At 41.8% G+C, this 19,103-nt stretch overlaps 1 protein-coding gene across 2 annotated transcripts; it reads left to right on the forward strand.

Moving 5' to 3' along the window:
* Positions 1 to 1,251: 1,251 nt before the first annotated feature.
* Positions 1,252 to 19,066, forward strand: PRKAB2 (protein kinase AMP-activated non-catalytic subunit beta 2). 2 transcript variants are annotated; one of them, XM_049618369.1, is made up of 8 exons: positions 1,252 to 1,664; positions 5,515 to 5,681; positions 6,524 to 6,617; positions 6,850 to 6,970; positions 11,312 to 11,445; positions 12,346 to 12,414; positions 13,315 to 13,351; positions 14,496 to 19,066. In XM_049618369.1, the coding sequence occupies exons 1-8, from the start codon at positions 1,509 to 1,511 to the stop codon at positions 14,513 to 14,515; spliced, it is 798 nt and encodes a 265-aa protein (XP_049474326.1). In that variant the 5' UTR covers positions 1,252 to 1,508; the 3' UTR covers positions 14,516 to 19,066. The 2 variants fall into 2 exon arrangements, with proteins under 2 accessions (XP_049474326.1, XP_049474325.1); XM_049618368.1 differs by lacking the exon at positions 13,315 to 13,351 and having other exon boundaries at positions 1,261 to 1,664.
* Positions 19,067 to 19,103: the final 37 nt, after the last annotated feature.

A 19,103-nucleotide genomic window follows, 5' to 3' on the forward strand; every position in this document is an offset into this window, starting at 1 on the left:
AAATGTAGTAAACAGTATTCATGTATCCCTCATTGGGTAAATGTGTATTAAAAGCTTACTCTGTACAAGGCGCATGCAGAATATGAAGAGGAATCATCCAGATTTGCTCTCTGCCAGCTGTCAAAGCAGTGCTTCTTACACTCCAGTATGTATACACATTCCCCTGAGGATCTTGTTAAAAGGCAGATTCTGATTGTGTAGTTAAGGCCTCAGATTCTACACCTGTAACAAGTGCCCAGGTGATGCCAATGTTGCTGGGCTGGGTTAACACATACTGAGTGATAAGGGTTTCTCGTAGGGAATTAGGCATGCACATAATTATACAAGGTAAGAATTAGTAAATACCATAGAAGTTCCATTAATTATCAGTAAAAACCTAGATCTGTCCCAATCCTAGAACTATCTTTGTCCTTTTCTGCCTTCTGTCTTCCTTGTTTTTGTTGTTGCTCTTTCTCAAATTTTATTTCTTCCGGGGTTGCTCATTGTATATGCTGTCTCTTAGCTTAGAATAGCTTTCTCCGCCTCTTCAGACTAACGTTTCACTAATTTGTCAAGGTTTATCTCTTAATCACCCGTTATTCCCTGGGCCCCAGTCGAGGCTGACTGCTCCCCACATCAGTTAGTTTGAACCCCAAGCGATTGCCGCTACTTCCTTCTGACTCCAGTAGGAAGTCTGGTTTTTAATTCCCCATCGGAACCCACCTCTTCGGGCCTATCCTAAGAACCCTGCCCAGAAAACGTTTTGGCGAACCTGAAGCCGTGTCGGGCGGCCGGGAAGACAGCAGCGCCGCTTCTCCGGGTACAGGACACCCGAGCCCAGCGAGGCGGTTCTAAGTGTCACCTGGAGACCACGCCCATAAAGGAAGGCCAGGGGGCTGACCGCGACAATGATTCCTGGTCCAGGGCCCCCGAGCGGACATCCCAGCCCCGGCGCGAGGCTAACTGCGGAGCTGGCGCCCCCGCCTGGCGCAGGAGGCTGCCCACCACCGAGGCGCTGGCGGCTAGAGAGGCCGGCGAGCTCCCGGTGCCGTCGCCGCGCGGCCGCAGGGAACGCGCGGGGCGGGCCTCGCGCCACTGGCCTTGTAGCCATTTTAGGAGGAAATCAGGTTTGCTAGCCCGGGGCGCGGCTTCAATTTCAATAACTTTATTGGTGGCCTTATCCGCAGAACAACCATCGCACTGGTGGCTAGGGGAGGAGGGAGAGCATCGCGGGAGGTGATTGGGGTGGGGGCGCGCCTGGGCAGTGCGCGCGGGGATGCGGGGAGTTCCCCAAAGTGGGTTTCCTGAGCAGCAGGCATCCAGAGGGTTTGGAGTGGGGGGGGTTCCGGGCGCCCCTGGAGGCTGGGGGAGGAGGGGTCCCCGGGCTCGGCTTCCCTGGGGCGGGGATTCCCTTGCCCGAATCCCCAGGCGCAGGGGCGGAGCCAGGGGCGCCCCTGACGCGGCCGCCGGGGTGTTCCTAGTCCGGTGTTGTTCCCCACGGCAGGTGGCCCTGGACTCGAGCTGCAGCCATGGGAAACACCACCAGCGACCGGGTGGCTGGGGAGCGCCACGGCGCCAAGGCTGCACGCTCCGAGGGTGCCGGCGGCCATGCGCCGGGTAAGGAGCACAAAATCATGGTGGGGAGTACCGACGATCCCAGCGTCTTCAGCCTGCCGGACTCCAAGGTGAGCGTTCCCCACGCCCCCAGCGGGCGCTGCAGCAGCGGGCTGGGTGTCAGCGCTCCTCCTCTCTTGGTTCTTTCTTAGCACGCTGACCTAGCTTACGGTTTTCTGAATTAAAGGGATTTTTCGGGCACGGAGATGTTAGATGGTAACTACTCCTGCGGTGCTGCCTCAAAATAGAATAGAGGCGGAGTTTTTGTTTTTCGACTAATCTGTTGGCCATGATTACGATGGGGACTGTAGACACCCCCACCCCCAATATCTGGTTTTCCTAACAGGCAGGTGCCCTCTTCTAGAGTATTGATGAATTTATAGGTTGTAAGTTGCCTGAGTTGCTGACCATAGGCAGCAGTTTCTCAAATTTGACCTGAGGTGGGTAAGTGACTTTATTTTTCCTGACAACTTATATGTATCAGTATCATTTTGCCCTTCTAAGAACTCAGCACTTCTTTTTTTTATTTATTTAAATTCAAGTTAGTTAACATACAGTGTAGTATTGGCTTTAAGAACTCAGCATTTCTGATCCTCTTGCCCTTTGCATGGCTGTGAGCCATGCAACCACTTGCTTATTTGATACAATCTCCTAATCTTGGGGATCAATAAAGGACCTTCTTTGGTTGACTGCTCAGTGTTCATCTCATACTTTATAGTTGTGGTAGTTCAGGTGGTGTTTCTTTCATGCCCAGCTGCTCCTCAAGTGGGAGAGCAGATGATTCCAGGATTTCTCCACTTCCTGTTAGTAGTTCATAACGATACCATCGCTGAAAACAGACAGCCCACAGCTGTCCCCGGGACCTTGAACTCAAATCCAAGGACTTTGAGAAAAGTGGCAACTTGTGTTCACCAGTAGAGATAGATGGAGCTGACAGCAATGTGATTACCAACCGAATGTTCCTAGTCACATTGAGAGCTGTCAGCATGATAAACAATAATTCCTCCAGACAGTCTGAGTGGGGTGAAGTAGAAAAATGGAGGGATTGAGGAGATTGGGGTGTGTTTGATTTTTTTTTTTTTTTTTTTTTTGTCTTTATCACTACAAACCTTTCACCAAACTGGAGTTTTACAGAGTAAAGAATGACTTGCCCAGTCGGTGGCACGTGAAATTTGGATTCTGTTTATTTTCTTGAATCCCAATTGAGAACATAACCACAGAAAAAGAAGTCAAGTTGATTAAAAGGACCACTTCTTGGTGTTTCTTCTCCATTCCTTTCTTCATTTTCCCACTCCAGGACTTCTTCCTCAAAATATGAGCTGTCTACCCAGTCACTTGAATTTACTTCTTCAAAGCTTTTTCAAGGTGGTCCATCTCGTAATTTAACCCTTTTCCTACATCGATGACTCAGGATTTAAGTACAGTGAGTGTGTTTGTCAAACTGTGACTGCAGTAACCGGTGTCCTGATTAAAAGCCAGGTTCCTCCATCTGAAATGGAACCTTTTTGGGGTCATTCTTTCCCTTTACCTCAGTCTTGCCATTTGTGAATAAGAAAATCGGTTCAGATAATTCCTCAGGTCTCTTCTACATCTAAAATTGTATAGTTCTCAAGCTAGTCTCTTTACTTCTTCCTTCAGTGTTTCACTTAAACATTTTCAAACTATAATTCTCATTGTTTTGCCTCTTTTCCTGATGATCTTGCTGACTATTTAACTTGGAGTAAATGGTCTTTCCGCTAGTCAGCTGCACTAAGGCCTGCCTCAGAAATGTCATGTCATATGTGGGAGGGCTTTCTTCCAAAGCTAGGCATATTAATAGTTTGTAGCTTTCAAACTCTAAACTGAAAATACTAAATCATGAAGGTAACTCATAGGAACAGTGGCAGTGGGGCCTGCATTCCTTCAAATGCCAGTAGTCTCGGTGGACCAGTTCAGTAGTTCTCAATCCTATTTGCACATTAGAATCACTTGAGATTTGTTTAAACACTATATGGAAAATTGGAAACATTTTCCACATTTCAAAGTAGGGAGAACAGTGTAATGAACTCCTATATACCCATCACCCAGTTTAAATCATGATCAAATTGTGAACAAATTTATATCATCTATACCCCAATCCACTCCCCCCCCCCAATTATTTTGAAGCAAATTCCAGACATCCTAGCAAATATTATTTTGTCTGTAAATATTTTAGGATGTATCTCTAAAGATGAGGTTTTTTTCTTTATTTTAACTTAATCACAGTATTGTTATTATTCTGTGAGCCTTTTTAAAAATAGATTCCTAGGCCCTGTATCTAAATCAGAATCTGAGAGTTACTCTTAGGCATGTGTAAAAACTTCTGTGATTTTAATGCAGCCAGTTAGGCAAGAGTGCATTGCTTTCAGAATATGGAGATCAAGGTTTTCACTTAAGTCACTTATGTAATATGAAAGTCCCTTCAATTCTGTTTCTCAGTTTACTTCAGTTTATGCTGCTACTGGTGTCTCATAGTGTAGTTTTGAGGAATATTGAGAGACAATATGTAAGGTAGACTACCTTAGCCATTTTGAAAGTAAAGCCCAAATGAATAAGTTAATCCTTTTTTTTAACCCACATTATTTTATTTGCTAAATGTTTTGACTTGATACAGTACAGTCCTGTTTACCTATTTAACAAAGTCATTTAAGCCGGTCTAAAGTGGGGATCAGCAAACTTTTTCTGCAAGGGACCAGACAGTAAATATTTTAGACTTTGTGGCCATATAGGTTTTGTCACAACATTCAATACTGCTACTACAGCGTGAAAGCAGCTGTAGATAATATATAAATGAATGTGTGTGGCTATTTTCCAATAAAAGCTTATTTATAAAAGCATCTGGCTCACCGGCCATAATCTGCCAACTCTTGTTCTAAAGGATGGAAATGAAAAGAAACTAAGTAAGGAGACATTTGTTTTTAGAATCCTACAGACCTCATTTGATATTACAACCACTTTTGTTAAAGGAAGCTGGGTTACTTTAACCAGTTGGGTTACTTCTTGAGAGTCCAGAATTTTCATCCCTACTCCTGAAATAATTAGTATAAACTTGGCAGAAGTGAGCAAGTCAAGATTTCATAACACTTCCCAAAATTTAAGAAACGAATGATGATGATTTTTTATATTTTTAGTGTCCTTTTTGTAACCTGTTTGCTAAAATGAAGTTTGTGAATTATTTATGAATTTCAGTATTTCTAACTTCCATTACAACTGATCATTGAAAACTGTTCCTATTTACATGTGAAAAATACATGGCTAACTTTATTGCTTTTTATAGAAGCATACTTTTTTTTCATATTTTTTCTCTTAAGAGGTACTCAGAAGCATGTCATAATTGCCTGCCTGTGAGTTAATCTGGTAACAGCCAGTAAGCTTCCCCCCCATCTTTTTTTTTTTTTTTTAATGTTTTTTATTTTTGAGAGAGAGAGAGAGAGAGAGCGCATGAACGGGGGAGAGACAGAGAGGGAGACACAGAATTGGAAGTAGGCTCCAGGCTCTGAGCTGTCAGCACAGAGCCAGATGTGGGGCTCGAACTGACGAATCATGAGATCATGAGCTGAGCTGGAGCCGGATGCTTAACTGACTGAGCCACGCAGGTGCCCCAATCCCCCTTTCTTTTTTTTTTTTTTTTTTAAAGGGAGATCCTAAGGCTCTGAAAGGGTGGGTGATGTATGCAGCCTGTAAAGTTAGGCTGTGATTTGGGCAACCCTTGAGCATAAGCCATTTGACTATTTTGGTCCTCGATGAGTTCTTTATAGTTTATTCAAAATGTGATTTAGTTGCCAATTTCAAGGCTTACTGATCCTTAGTAGAAACCTAGCACCCCTCTGTAAGCTAGGGGCGAAAGTGACCTTTTAAGAATTCCTGGGTCACAATTTAGGGATGACCTAATCCTTCTTACAGCTCCCTGGGGACAAAGAATTTGTATCATGGCAACAAGATTTGGAGGACTCCGTAAAGCATACACAGCAGGCCCGGCCCACTGTTATCCGCTGGTCTGAAGGAGGCAAGGAGGTCTTCATCTCTGGGTCCTTCAACAATTGGAGCACCAAGATTCCACTGATTAAGAGGTGAAGACAAGTGTCTTGGTTGAGTCTACATGAGTCTACAAAGGAAACCAGAGACCTGATTTCCTTTCTCAGGAGAGAGACCTGGCTGTACTGCTCCTCTCCACCTGCTAGGGACTCTCTCTACAACATTTTCTGTGACCAATGACTACATTTGTGACATTTTTTTTTTTTTAAGCCTTGTAGTGAGTCAGAGATGTTTTACCCATTAGAATATCACTGCCTCAGAGGAACTTAGCGTAACAGCTTTGTGGGTACATTCTTTAGGACTGTTAACACAAATCCTATCTATGCTTGTGGGAAGTCATTTGTAACTGGCTGAGTCCACTTGTTCTGACTTCTGCATCAAAACAAAGTACAACATGACATCTAGTTACTAATGTGAGTTGTTGCTTGCAGAGCAGTAATGAATTATTTGGTAATCAGAATGGCCCTTTACATGTAGATCATTTTTCAGAAAATGCTCACCAAAATGTGGAAAGGGTACCTGAGGCATTTCTGTATCCTGAGGCTACCTGCTATCTTCTTTATACTTGTGAGGGGTCTGTTCCTACTGAAGCATATTAGTTGTGCTAAGGCAAACCATTTTGGGGATTAACATCTCTATCATTCTTTTCCAGATATTAGTTAAGAACTAAAGTTATTGGGAGGGGCTGGTAAATAAGTCTTCAAGGTAATACAGAAAAGGAGAATGGGTCTATAAATTATTTTCTATTCCGGGGGACAATTGCTTAGGAATGTGGGAGGCCATTGGTATGATGTTGTGAAAGTCTCATGGTTTTTACATTAACATTCTGTCTTCTAATAGGAACTTGGCCTGCTTAACTTTCTGTTTTCTTCTGTAGCCATAATGACTTTGTTGCCATCTTAGACCTCCCTGAGGGAGAGCACCAGTACAAGTTTTTTGTGGATGGACAATGGGTTCATGATCCGTCAGAGGTAAGGCCTTGATTTCCAAGGGTAACCATTAACTTAACTGTGTCCTTTTGGCTATTATTCCCCTTGGTGTCAAATGTCATTGCTGTCAGGATTGATGGGGCCCTACACTGGAGGATTTCTCTCTTGATTAAAGATGGAAGTGCTGAGTATGATCATTTTTAAAATAGGAGAATTAGATGGAAGAGATGAATTTGAAACCGGGTTTATGAATTGTTTCCATCCATTGTTTCAGCCTGTGGTTACCAGTCAGCTTGGCACGATTAACAATTTGATCCATGTCAAGAAATCTGACTTTGAGGTGTTTGATGCTTTAAAGCTAGATTCAATGGAAAGCTCAGAGACATCTTGTCGAGGTAAGTTTGTAGTATTTGCTCTTTCTTGATGTGTTCTTATAACGCATGTTCCTTCCCAAGGGTAGTTTTCGTTCTTTTGCTTTAATGTTTATTTATTTTGAGAGAGAGAGAGAGAGAGAGAGAGAGAGAGAGAATGAATGGGGGAGGGGGAGAGAGAGAGTGAGAGTTCCAAGCAGGCTTTTTGCTGTCAGTGCAGAGCCCGATGTGGGGCTTGATCCATGAACTGTGAGGTCATGACCCGAGCCAAAAAGCAAAAATCAGATGCTCAACAAGCTGAGCCACCTAAGCACCCCTTGTTTGTTTTTTCCTTTTCTCCTTAGGAATCTTCTTTTTTTTTTTTTTTTTTTTTTTATCCTCAGGAATCTTCTGAATCATATATATGTTTTATATACATATAATTTGTATAAATTTTTGGGCAACCCTTGAGCATAAGCCATTTGTCCATTTTGGTCCTAGATGAGTATATGTGTGTGTATGCGTAAATATATATGTATATATACATGTATACGTAAATATATATGTATATATACGTATATATATTTACGTATACATGTATATATGTGTGTGTATACATATGTATATATACAAATACACATGTATATATGTATATATATGCATACACACAACATATATATGAATCGTATATATGTTTTATATATGTATATATGTAAAATTTGTTAATATATATATTTTTGTCTATATACGTGTTTGTCCTGTAAACATTTAGGTCTCCTCTGAGACAAGAAAAACCTCAGTCTAGTGAATTTCATTTCAAACTTTTTTTTTTAATGTTTAATGTTAGTTTATTTTTTGAGAGAGAGAGAGAGAGAGAGCGCGCGTGCATGAGCAGGGAAGGGGCAAAGAGAGAAGACCCCTAATCTGAAGCAGGCTCCAGGCTCTGAGCCCAATGCAGGGCTCAAATTCACAAGGCGTGAGATTATGACCTGAGCCAAAGTTGGATACTTACGGACTGAGCCACCCAGGCGCCCTCATTTCAAATTTTTTAATGAGGATCTACAGCAAGACATTTGTTTTACATTGTAACCCAATTCTCTCCCTCCCTCCCTCTCTCTCTCTCCCCCCCTCCCTCTCTCTCTCTCCCTCCCTCCTTCTCTCTCTCTCCCTCCCTCCTTCTCTCTCTCTCTTGCTCACTCACTCGCACATACACATACACACCTGTAACACAAGTCTCATAGCAGAATGTGTGCCTTTGTTACATGCAATGTACTCTATTTTCTGTTTTATCCTTTCTTTCATAGGCCTATAGTTTAAAAAGCTATTTCTAGGGACACATGGGTAGCTAAGTGCATGGTTAAGTAAGTGCATGGCTAAGTTAAGCGTCTGACTCTTGATTTTGGCTCAGGTCATGATTTCATGATCATGAGATCGAGCCCCTCACTGGGACCCACACTGAGCATGGAGCCCGTTTCAGATTCCCTCTCCCTCTCCCTCTGCTTTTCCCTCGCTCACAGACTTTCACATGGGCTTTGAAAAAAATCAATAGTGGAGGCGCCTGGGTGGCTCAGTAAGTTGAGCATCCGACTTCAGCTCAGGTCATGATCTCACAGTTCGTGAGTTCGAGCCCCGCGTCGGGCTCTATGCTGACAGCTCAGGTCCTGGAGCCTGCTTCAGATTCTGTGCCTCCCTCTCTCTGCTCTTCCCCTGCTCATACTCTGTCTCTCTCTCAAAATAAAGATTAAAAAAAAAATTTTTTTTTCATAAAAAAATAAATAGTGAAATAAAAGCCTATTTCTAGTAATATTTCAAGTTTTCATTGACCCTTTGGCAGTATCACTCAGCTGAGGCTAGTTGTGTCTGGTTTGCCTTGTTTAGATGCATTAGCTTAATCCTGCTGGTTTGATAGCTTAGCTGGCAGTTTTATAGGGCCCTCCAAGTATGGCAGTCTTCAGGCGGGGGTGAAGGGAGGGAGGGTTACAAAAACCCCACAATTCTTTTGTGTGTATATTAACTGCATTATAAGTTTTGGGTTAAAAAAAAAAAAAATTCCTTAGGGGCACCTGGGTGGCTATGTCGGTTGGGCATCTGACTTCGGCTCAGTTCGTGATCTCACACTCTGAGTTTGAGCCCCACGTCAGGGTCTGTGCTGACAGCTCAGAGCCTGGAGCCTGCTTCAGATTCTGTGTCTCCCTCTCTCTCAGCCCCTCCCCCACTCATGCTCTCTCTCTCTCTCTCTCGCTCTCTCCTTCAAAAATAAACATTTAAAAAATAAATTCCTTGGTAGAGGAAAAGACCTGTATCTTTTTGTTTCTCCTAATACTACTTTTTCCATGGATTTCATCACATTGACTATAGCATCAGAAGAGTGATGTGCTCAGCACACTCACGGTTACCATTTTATTACATTACAACAAAGGCTGTACCGGTCTAAAGAACGGTGCACTGTGTTCCCAGTGAGTGCAGTTTTCCCTTGTGAGTTCAGAGCCTGCCCCTGCTACTCACTGGCTTTGAATTCATGGACAGGTCCTTCAACCTTTTTCCGTAAGTGCAGTATATTAGAATATCAGGGCACAAGGGTGGCTTATGTAGCTTCTAAGAGACCAATCAATGGTACCATAATTGTCTGTCTATGAAAATCATACAAATATTGTTTTTATTATATAATCTCAGAACATAAAGTTGGACATTCTTCTTGACTGGTTAGGCAGTGACCAAAAGAGTTTAGTAATACTGAATTAAATGATGAGACTGCTTGCAGCCCTCCACTTTTGCATTAGAGGATTCTGGCAAAGCAGCCAGTGAACATATACCCATTATTATACAGAAAGAGGACCGGCATACTTTTGATATTCTCTCTTCCTCCTTTAACCCAGTTTCCAGTTTCCTGATCTCCTTTGTGCCTGTATGGATTTGCCTACTCTGGACCTTTCATATAAACGGGATCACACAATACGTGGTCTTTGATGTTTGGCTTCTTTCACTTAGCAGGTTTTCAGGGTTCATCCATGTTTTAATGTGTATCAGAACTTTTTTTTTTTTTTTTTAAGTTTATTTTTGAGAGAGAGAGAATGGGAGAAGGAGAGGGAGGGAATCCCAAGCAGGCAGGGCTTGAACTCTCGAATCCTGAGATCATGACCTGAACCAAAATCAAGAGTTGGATGCTTAACCAGCTGAGCTGCCCAGGCGCTCCAATACTTCACTCCTTTTTGTGACAATAAAATTCCATTGTATAGATATATCATTCTGTTTACCTGTTAGCTGATGGACATTTGGATCATTTCCACTTTTTGTCAATTATAAACAATGCTGTTCTGGACATTGTGCTCAAGTTTTTGTGTGAACATGTTTTCATTTCCTAAGAGTGTAATTGCTGGGCCATCGGATAACTTTACATTTAACTTTTGAAGGAATTGGCCACCTGTTCTCCAAAGCTATTGTACTATTCCCTCCGGCAACAGGATGGTACAAAGGTTCCAATTTCTCCACATCCTCACCAATAATTATTTAAAAAAAATTTTTTTTTAATGTTTATTTAGTTTTGAGAGTGAGAGAGAAAGAGAGCACAAGCTGGGGAGGGGCAGAGAGAGACACACACACACAGGATCCAAGGCAGGCTCCAGGCTCCAGGCTCCGAGCTGTCAGCACAGAGCCCAGTGCAGGGCTTGAACTCATGAACCGTGAGATCATGACCTGAGCCGAAGTTAACAGACTGAGCCACCCAGGCGCCCCACCAACAATTATTATTGTGTCTTTTTTATTATAGCCATCTTAATGAGTGTTAAGTGGTATCTAATTCTGCTTTTGGTTTACATTTCCCTAACAACTACTTCAGTGTTAGTAATCTTGTCCTCACTGTTGCAATCATTGTAGCATCAGCAATCTTAAGAGTGTATATCCTTGTTGTCTGTTGCTTGGGTGTTTAAAAAAAAAAAAAAAAAAGAAATCTTAATTTTTTTCACATTGTTTGACAGTTCACAAACAATCTGTTTCTCATTTGAAACATCTGTTATCTCATTTGATTGCTATAAAGACATTGTGAAATAGGGTAGAGCTATTACTTTCATTTTATGAATGAAGAAACTGACTGTAGTAGGAGGATTTGTCCCAGGTCATACAACTGACATTAGAGTAGCTTTTCTCTGAACCTACAACTTTGACTCCTCATCCCCTCTTCTGTCCTCCCCATCATGTTGCCATGTTGAGGAATTTCATGTTCAGGATGACTCAGACTCTTTGCCTTACAGTTGTAGAGCCAGCAGCTTATAAGTTTATGATCTATGATTTCTACCATATTTAATATTAGCTGCCATGTATTGACAGTTTTTTTCACGCACTTTTACTAGTTCTGCAATTTTCCCTTATATTTGGGTAAATATCTTCCAGACCTTTCCAGCTCTCCCCCAGGGCCTTATGGTCAAGAAATGTACGTGTTTCGATCCGAGGAGAGATTCAAATCCCCACCCATCCTACCTCCTCACCTTCTTCAAGTTATTCTTAACAAGGACACTAATATATCTGTGAGTATCCTGAAAGGATTGCTGGGGCATCTGGGGGTTACTAGAACCATCTGATCCAAAGTTAGTAATCATAGAGGTCAGGATTATTACAAAGCTGTGTTGAGAATATAAATCATGTGTATATCAATAGCATTACAGATCCTTTTTTCCAGGGCTGAGTTGTTACTTTTCCAGCTATTGATATCAAAATTCATAGTTACCTTCTGATCGTAATAAATTAGACCCAGAACCATAGATTGTTAGAAGTCCCAGAAACTGGGACTTCTGTTCCAACAGAAGATAAGGCATATTTATCATTTGGGAGTATACAAAAGGAGTATAAGGGGTTTGGGTTTGTGTTTTTTCCCCGTATACTTGATATCTCTAGTCAGTTCACTTGATTCCCACTAAGGTTTTTGTCTCCTAACACAAATCTTCTGTACGTGTTGTGGGCAAGATTTTTGTTTTCACTCTTATTAAGGGAGATAAATAGATGCAAAGGCTTAGGGTTTGCCCTGGACTCAGAATTTTCCTAATTCTCTGTAATGAGAACAAATGATTGATATATAGTATCACTTAAAAGAAATATACATTCTAGTTTAGAGTTTCTCAACAGTTTTTTTTTTTTAATTTTTTTCATGTTTATTTATTTTTGAGAGAGAGAAAGCATGAGCAGGGAAGGGGCAGAGAGAGGGGGAGACACAGAATCCAAAGCAGACCCCAGGCTCTGAGTGGTCAGCACAGAGCCCGACATGAGGCCGGAACTCACGAACTGTGAGATCATGACCTGAGCCAAAGTCAGACGCTAAACCGACTGAGCCACCCAGCCGCCCCTCAGAAGTTTCCAAAGAGCTCTGAGGAAGAGTAAACTGGTTTAAAACTGTGCATTTAATCCCATTTAGTGATTTTTTTCTTTCTTAGTGTGACCCAGCCTTGCTTCCCGAGCCCAACCATGTTATGCTGAACCATCTCTATGCATTATCCATTAAGGTGAGTAGTGGGCCTGGCTCTTCCCCAAAATGAGAGGGAAGGGGTAACACATGTTCTCCAGTGGTAATTTGCCCTGCTACCTCACTGAAGCTAAAGCAGGCCGTAATGGTCAAATTGTAGGAGAAGTTTCTTAACTAGTAGGTGGATTTTTTTGTTTGGTTGTTTATTTTAAATCTTAGTCCCTATCCTACGTTCTGGCTAGCTGAATTGCCCTGTGACTTAATGAACCTTTTTCCTTCCTGGTTTCTTTTTGGATAGCTATAACCTTTGTACCACCTACTTAATTAAATTAGAGTTCATAGCACTAGGATTTCATTGCAGACAAAGCAAGTTTATCTTACCAGTTTGGAGAATCCTCAAATATGACTAAGGCTTTTGCTTTCTAAAGGTGGATAGGAGCTGCTGTCGGGTGCTTCAGTCACATATACCCACTGATTGCATCTCTCCTCTACACTAGGTAAAGGGGAAATGTGACCAGATTTGCTCTGTCACCTCCAACTCTTAGCGTTCTCCTTAGTTTTTCTGCTGCCTCGGAGTCTGGGTTGAAAATTATGCATTCAGTCCCATCACATCTTTGTGGTTTGGCTACTGGAGTAAAGTTTTAGGTAGCTCTGTAGTTACCAAACTAGGCTCATTGTCAGAATTACCTGGGGAAGTTTGTAAAAATACAGATTCAAAGCCTGCATCCCCAAAGATTCTGAATAAGTATGTCTAGGATAGAGCCCCGGTAATTGTTTTTTAAGCTGCTTTTATTTCTTAGATGTGCAGCCAGATTAAGGAAATCACTGATACAGCTGTCTTTAACAGATTATGTGATACTTTTCAAATATATATATTATTGAATTTAAATTTTATAATAACCTTGTGAGGTAAGTATTATTTTTAACCCCTGTTTTATAGATAAAGAAACTAAGGCTCAGAGAAGGTCATATTGCCAGTAAGTACCGGCGAGAGGACTGAGGTCCTCCTGTCCTCATTCCATGTTCTTTTCTAGTGGTCACTGCACCAGGTCTTTCCAAGTAGGTCTTTCTGTCACCTGCTCCTCATTTTTACCAGACCCTTCCTGGAGCGGAGTTTTGGTTTATTTTATTTTATTTTTTTAACCTGCCTCGCTTCTGTCATATTTAGGCTGTGATCAGCACACTCTGGTCACAGAATGTTAATCTGAGAAGTATTCATTGTAGATACTACAGCATACGGGAAAATAGGAAGATGCACTGGGATTAGACTGAATTTTGCCTCCTGTAACTGCTGTTTGGCTCTCAATTGATGCTCACAGGCCTGCCCTCTCCTCCTATGGCATGCCCTGAGGCTGCAACACAGCCGGGGAAAGAGTACCTCTTACTCTTCATATTGATTCTGACTCAGGTCAGTGTCTTGATTACTGTAGTTCTGCTTGGCCTTGACCCATTCATTCTTGGTTCTGTCAGATTGTTTAGGCTGTTTGGATCCACTGGATTGAATATCTTTCCAAAGAAGATTTTGGGGTCCACTTTGTTCAGAGAGAGGGATTCCTGAGTTTTCCTCTTGATTAGAATGAACTTTTTAAGTTCATTCCTGGTATTAAATGGAAATTAGACCTGCTTTGGGGCTTGGAAAGGTCAGGGTGGGGGATCACTGTCCTTTCTTCTCAGTGCATTTTAGACTTTCTTCTAAAACTGAATGTCAAAATATTTTTTCTTTTTTCTTTTTTCTTTTTCCATGCAAGTTTTAATTAAGCCCAATATTCAAATCTGAGGTAGGGAAAGGAGTGAGGTAGGAGACTAATATTTCTTCGGCACCTATTATGTGTCAGGTACCGTGCTAGATATTCTCATATAATCATCACCTTAATGGTAGGTGTTATCCTTTGTAATAATGAGGGAAAAGGCTTAGAGGCATCAAGTAGATTACTCAAGGCCACAAACAGAGTTACAGGAGGAGTCAGGATTGGAACTTAAGTTGAACGGACTCCAAAACCAACCTATTTCTATAATTTCCAACTATCTCTGTTAAAAGTGAGTGACTGAAACACTGATGGCTGGGAAGAGCCGCCTGTTGCCTAAACTAATGAATTAGCTGCATGTTTCTTTCCCCTGCAGGACAGTGTGATGGTCCTTAGCGCAACCCATCGCTACAAGAAGAAGTATGTCACTACTCTGCTGTACAAGCCCATCTGAAGGGATCCCTTCCTGCCTCCGGGATTCAAGAGAAGCATCTCCCTTGCCTTTCTGGACTGGACCAGTCTTCACCGGAGACTGGAAGGCTAACTTGCTTTGAGGCTGATGTGTGTGTTTCAGAGCCTTTGAGTAGGATGCTCTGCTTTTGCATCTGATTGCAGATGAGAGCTTTATGAGTTCATGGAATTTATTTTAAGAAAAAAAAATTATATATATATACATATACATATATGAGAGGAAGGTTAATGGAAGCCTCCTAGCTAGATGTGTTCTCTCTGCCTATGGGGACTCCCCAAGACCTGTTTGGGGGAGCCGCAGGAAGGACCATTACAGGAAGCTTGTTTCCTAAAATGAACGAAGAGCCAACTCTCAGGATCCTTGTTGGGTAGAGATTCTGTCACTGCTACCTTGGCTCTCCAAAGAATGGGCTTGTGCCAGACTTCTGCCCTACTTCCAGCTGCCTCCTTGGCAGGGGCAGCTTTCCTTGCATGGGTTCTCTGTATTCCTAGAGTGTGTGGCACAGTCTGTGCTTTTTATGATAACCGGATGCCCCACAGGAACCCTTTTTCTTCTCATTTCACATTCTTGCTTTGATAACCTCCTTCCGATCCTATACCTGACCCTTCCCTAACAACAAAACTCACTGGCAGGTGACCCCTTTCAAAGGCTACGTAAGACCTGACCCACCTCAGAGACTAGGGCTGCCAGAAAGTCTCCTTTTTTAGCCCAGCACAGGCCCAGGCCACTTTGTTACCACTTGTTTTAACTTCTACTAAAGAAAATAGGTCTCAGCGTTGTAAGGAAGGCAGAACGCGGAAGGTCTACTTTCTTGTGTTAGTTTAGTGCCACGGCTTAGGCTGTCTTGGCACGTTCCCGTCGGTTTTCCCACCTGGCCTGGCCCTGCTTCCATATTTTCTTTCACAGAGCAGACACCTTTGAAGATGGAAGTGGAACCAGGGAATGCTTTAATGTCTTTCATCCTTGGGAGATTTTTTTATGTGCCTACATTTTTCTTTAATTAAAAAATGCCTTTTCATTGTTCTTAAGAGACTACATAGGAGAATTTTAGGCCCTTGATAAATGGTTCCCAAGATTTTCTTCAACAAGAAAGTAGTAGTCTACTCCTCTACAGTCTTACATTAACGTGACCAACCCCATGCACATCATTGCACTAAACACTGTTCTAGATACAGATTCAGGTTCACTGGGTGCACCTAAAAATTTCTTTTAACTTCAAGATCCATTACGCCAAGAAGCAGGAAAGTAGCCCTGGTGTTCTAACCGTGAATAGTATTGCTTCCCTGTACCAAGTGCTAATGGAAAATCACTTTGTCTTTCTCTTTTTTAAAAGTGTTTGATGATGAAGTGAGGTCAGTGACTTTCATTTGTGGAATGAAAAGTAGCTATTCATTCCACTCTTGAAATGTTGCTCAAAGATAAAACTTTTTTCCCCCAAATATCTGTGGCTCTTCCATTACAGATAAATGCAAGTTAAACATTCAACTCTGAAGGAGGCCAAACTTGTTGCTTGAGAGACACCTTCACTGTTAAGATGTGTCCAGCCGCACTGAAAGGGCACCCATAGATGCCCTTAGGGCAGTTTAGCTACCTCCTGTCTTTCCTATTCAAAGCTGATGACACAGTTGTCTTTGGGTTATGTAGACCTGTTAGATCCTGGGAGGGAGGCAGTAGGGCATTGGGTGGTGGTTTTGCTGGGAATGTAAATTGTTAAGTGCTTTGGTGGTTACTTGCCGAGAGTAAATACCGCTTTAGCCACTCAAGGCTGCCTTCTGCAGCAAAAGGCTTGTGTGGGAAACCTTTTATGGTCCCAACCACTTGTTGAGTGGTGTGTCATTTAAAAAATCCAGGCCAAATCCTATTATTACCAGCTCTCAGGATCTACATTGTCTTCAGTTATAGTACTGTTTTCTCCAATACCCATTAAATAAGTGGGCCACATAGGAGGATTCAAAATCCTGGTTGTTAAATGGAGGATTTTGTTACACTCCTTTTTCTTGTCAACAGTATTGAATTGTGATTGCCTATGTGTTCGTGTATAAAAATTTTTACTCTACACAGGTGTATCAGTAGAGTGGGCCAGGAAAAGAGATCCCTTTAATTTTTCAAGCCAGAGGCTTCTGACTCCAGTGACGCTAGGTTTTGGTGCTGGTGGCCTTGAGATCTTCCCGATCTGGAAATGTAGAGTGTCAGTTTCCCAAGTTCTGAGGTAATCTCTTGGCCAAATGTGACACGAGAGCCCACCAGCTGGTATGGAAGAGGACAGGCAAGGAGAGCTGGGCGATGCCCCCTTCAGCACTGTCCCTTCTCTGCACTGCTCATACACCTCTGGCTCTGAGAAGCCTGTCACACACAGTCTGTCTCCAAGAAACTTCTAGAAGGTAGAGAGGAAAGGAGGAAGGTAGCCCAGAGTACACCCCACTCATTCTTTTATGTTGGTTAAAGGGATAGTTTATTTTCTGCAAGAGAGAGCTTGGCAGATTTTGAAAATGAATAAAGGCAAAAACACCCCACATTTTTAGCTTTTTTTTTTTTTTCTTTTTAACCTATAGGAGTTTCACAGAGTCAAAGTTAGAAGAGTTAGAAAATCACTCTTTTAGGAGGGCTCACCCTTTAAGAACTGCATCGTGGTTTGGGGGTTGTGAGGAAAAGGAAGAGTGACTGAGCTAAGGAGGATACTAGGAAACTAAAGGCTTCCATAACTCAGAACTAAAAGTAGCCTTTTTGTTGTTAATTACATGAGACCTGACATACTGGAATCCTTGGATCTCACTGAACAGAACCTACTATATAAAACATCCCTTCGTCTCTTGTTCTGTTCTCTACCCTTTTTTCTGAATTCTGCTTTACCTTCAAGCTGACTTTTACCAGAGTCTCAGGTCAAACATTACCTAAAACAAATGTTAGTCCTCTTGCTGGTATGGTCATGGTTATTAGCTTGCATTAAGCTTAGAAATGAATGGGATTTGGTCACTGCAAGTAACACCCCCTAGGGGCATACCTGGCCTCTACAGTGTTGGCTTTTTTAAAAACAATGCTTACATGGTAGAGAAACCCTGTAAAAGAAGAATCCAAGAGAAGATTCTGAGAGGATTGTACAAACCTCGGCCTCCAATTATTTCTTGTCTCTTGTGGACCTAATAGATCTGAAAAAAAGCCTTTTTAAAGTGTCAATACTACATGCATGCTGCTAAAATGAAGTTTGGAAAGAAGTATTACCTCTAGGCTGGGCTTATATTAATCTGAGTATAAATGAAGGAGACATAATAATGATAGAATCCCCTGCTTCTAATTGGGGAAATAGGGCTTTTAAAATTTTGACCTCAACTAAAAATGATATGCAATAGTCTATGTTGTATGTGTTTGAAAAATATTCTATCTCAGAGATTTCTAAGTCCTCACGTTCTAGTGATTTGGGGCACAGGCCTACGAGCAGATACACAATTTGTTCACACATTATTCTGACTCATCCTTAAAACCAAGGCCTTGCTGTCTTCTACCAGGGACTGCTAGCTCGCTCCAGCTACGCATGGGATAGAGCACCTGGGAGGGGTGGGGTTAGGGTCTTTCACAACTCCGGATCTAGGCATTTGTCTCTCCCTAGGTGCCCATCACAGCAGAAGGTAGAAGGCCTATCATTTCTTCAGTGAACCCAAACTTTTGGAGTAAAAGGGCCAAATTTATTTTTTAAATTATAAGAAGGAAGGAAGGGAGGAAAAGAGGGAAAGAAAGAGAAACCTTAAGAGTCTATTACTTATGAAATCCAATTCTTAGCAGTGGAATCCCTCTAGGATTCAAATGTGGGCTTTGTCTTGATTTATTTTTCTCGATTGTGCTTTGAAGTGATTAAATTTCATTAAAAATTAATGTATTAGTTCCATCCTTATTTGGAGTTCAATTAATTGGGTGTAGCACAGTGCTTTTGCAGTAAGATTGCTGTGAAATACCAAACGCTCTGTGGATTTTGTAGTCAGGTTAAATGGTCAAGGGGTATCTACCTACCGTAAGTATTATGTATTTGATCATCTTTTCTGTTCCCACCTACAGAAAACTTACCTTACCTAGCTTGTGGTTTTAGAACAGCCAAAGCTCACTGATGTCCATTGGTCCTAATCTCCACACTGGGCCCATAATGTGAGACTTGTTTGAATTTTGGTAAATGGGAGGATGCTGGTTGTTATTTCACTGAAGCATTTTGAATGAGTGCAGCTCTGTCATAAAGGGGGAATAAGACTATAATTTGGAAGGGAATTAAATAAGCAAGTCCTCCTTTAAATGGTGCTTTTTGTAACCTTTAGTGCCGAGGTACAGAGCTGTATTCCACAAAGGAATGGCATATGAAAATGGATTTTAAAGCTTTTCTCCAAATGTAATTTGTCATTGGACTTTGACATGTCTGAAAATTATGTGATGTAACAGAAATGTGACATTTTTTCCCATAAAACTGTTGAATAAAAAATATTACACAGCAATAATATTTGAGTTTTTCGCTGGTCACTGATTATCTTATCA

This window comes from Panthera uncia (assembly GCF_023721935.1).
Source record: "Panthera uncia isolate 11264 chromosome C1 unlocalized genomic scaffold, Puncia_PCG_1.0 HiC_scaffold_4, whole genome shotgun sequence".
Lineage (NCBI taxonomy): Eukaryota > Metazoa > Chordata > Mammalia > Carnivora > Felidae > Panthera > Panthera uncia.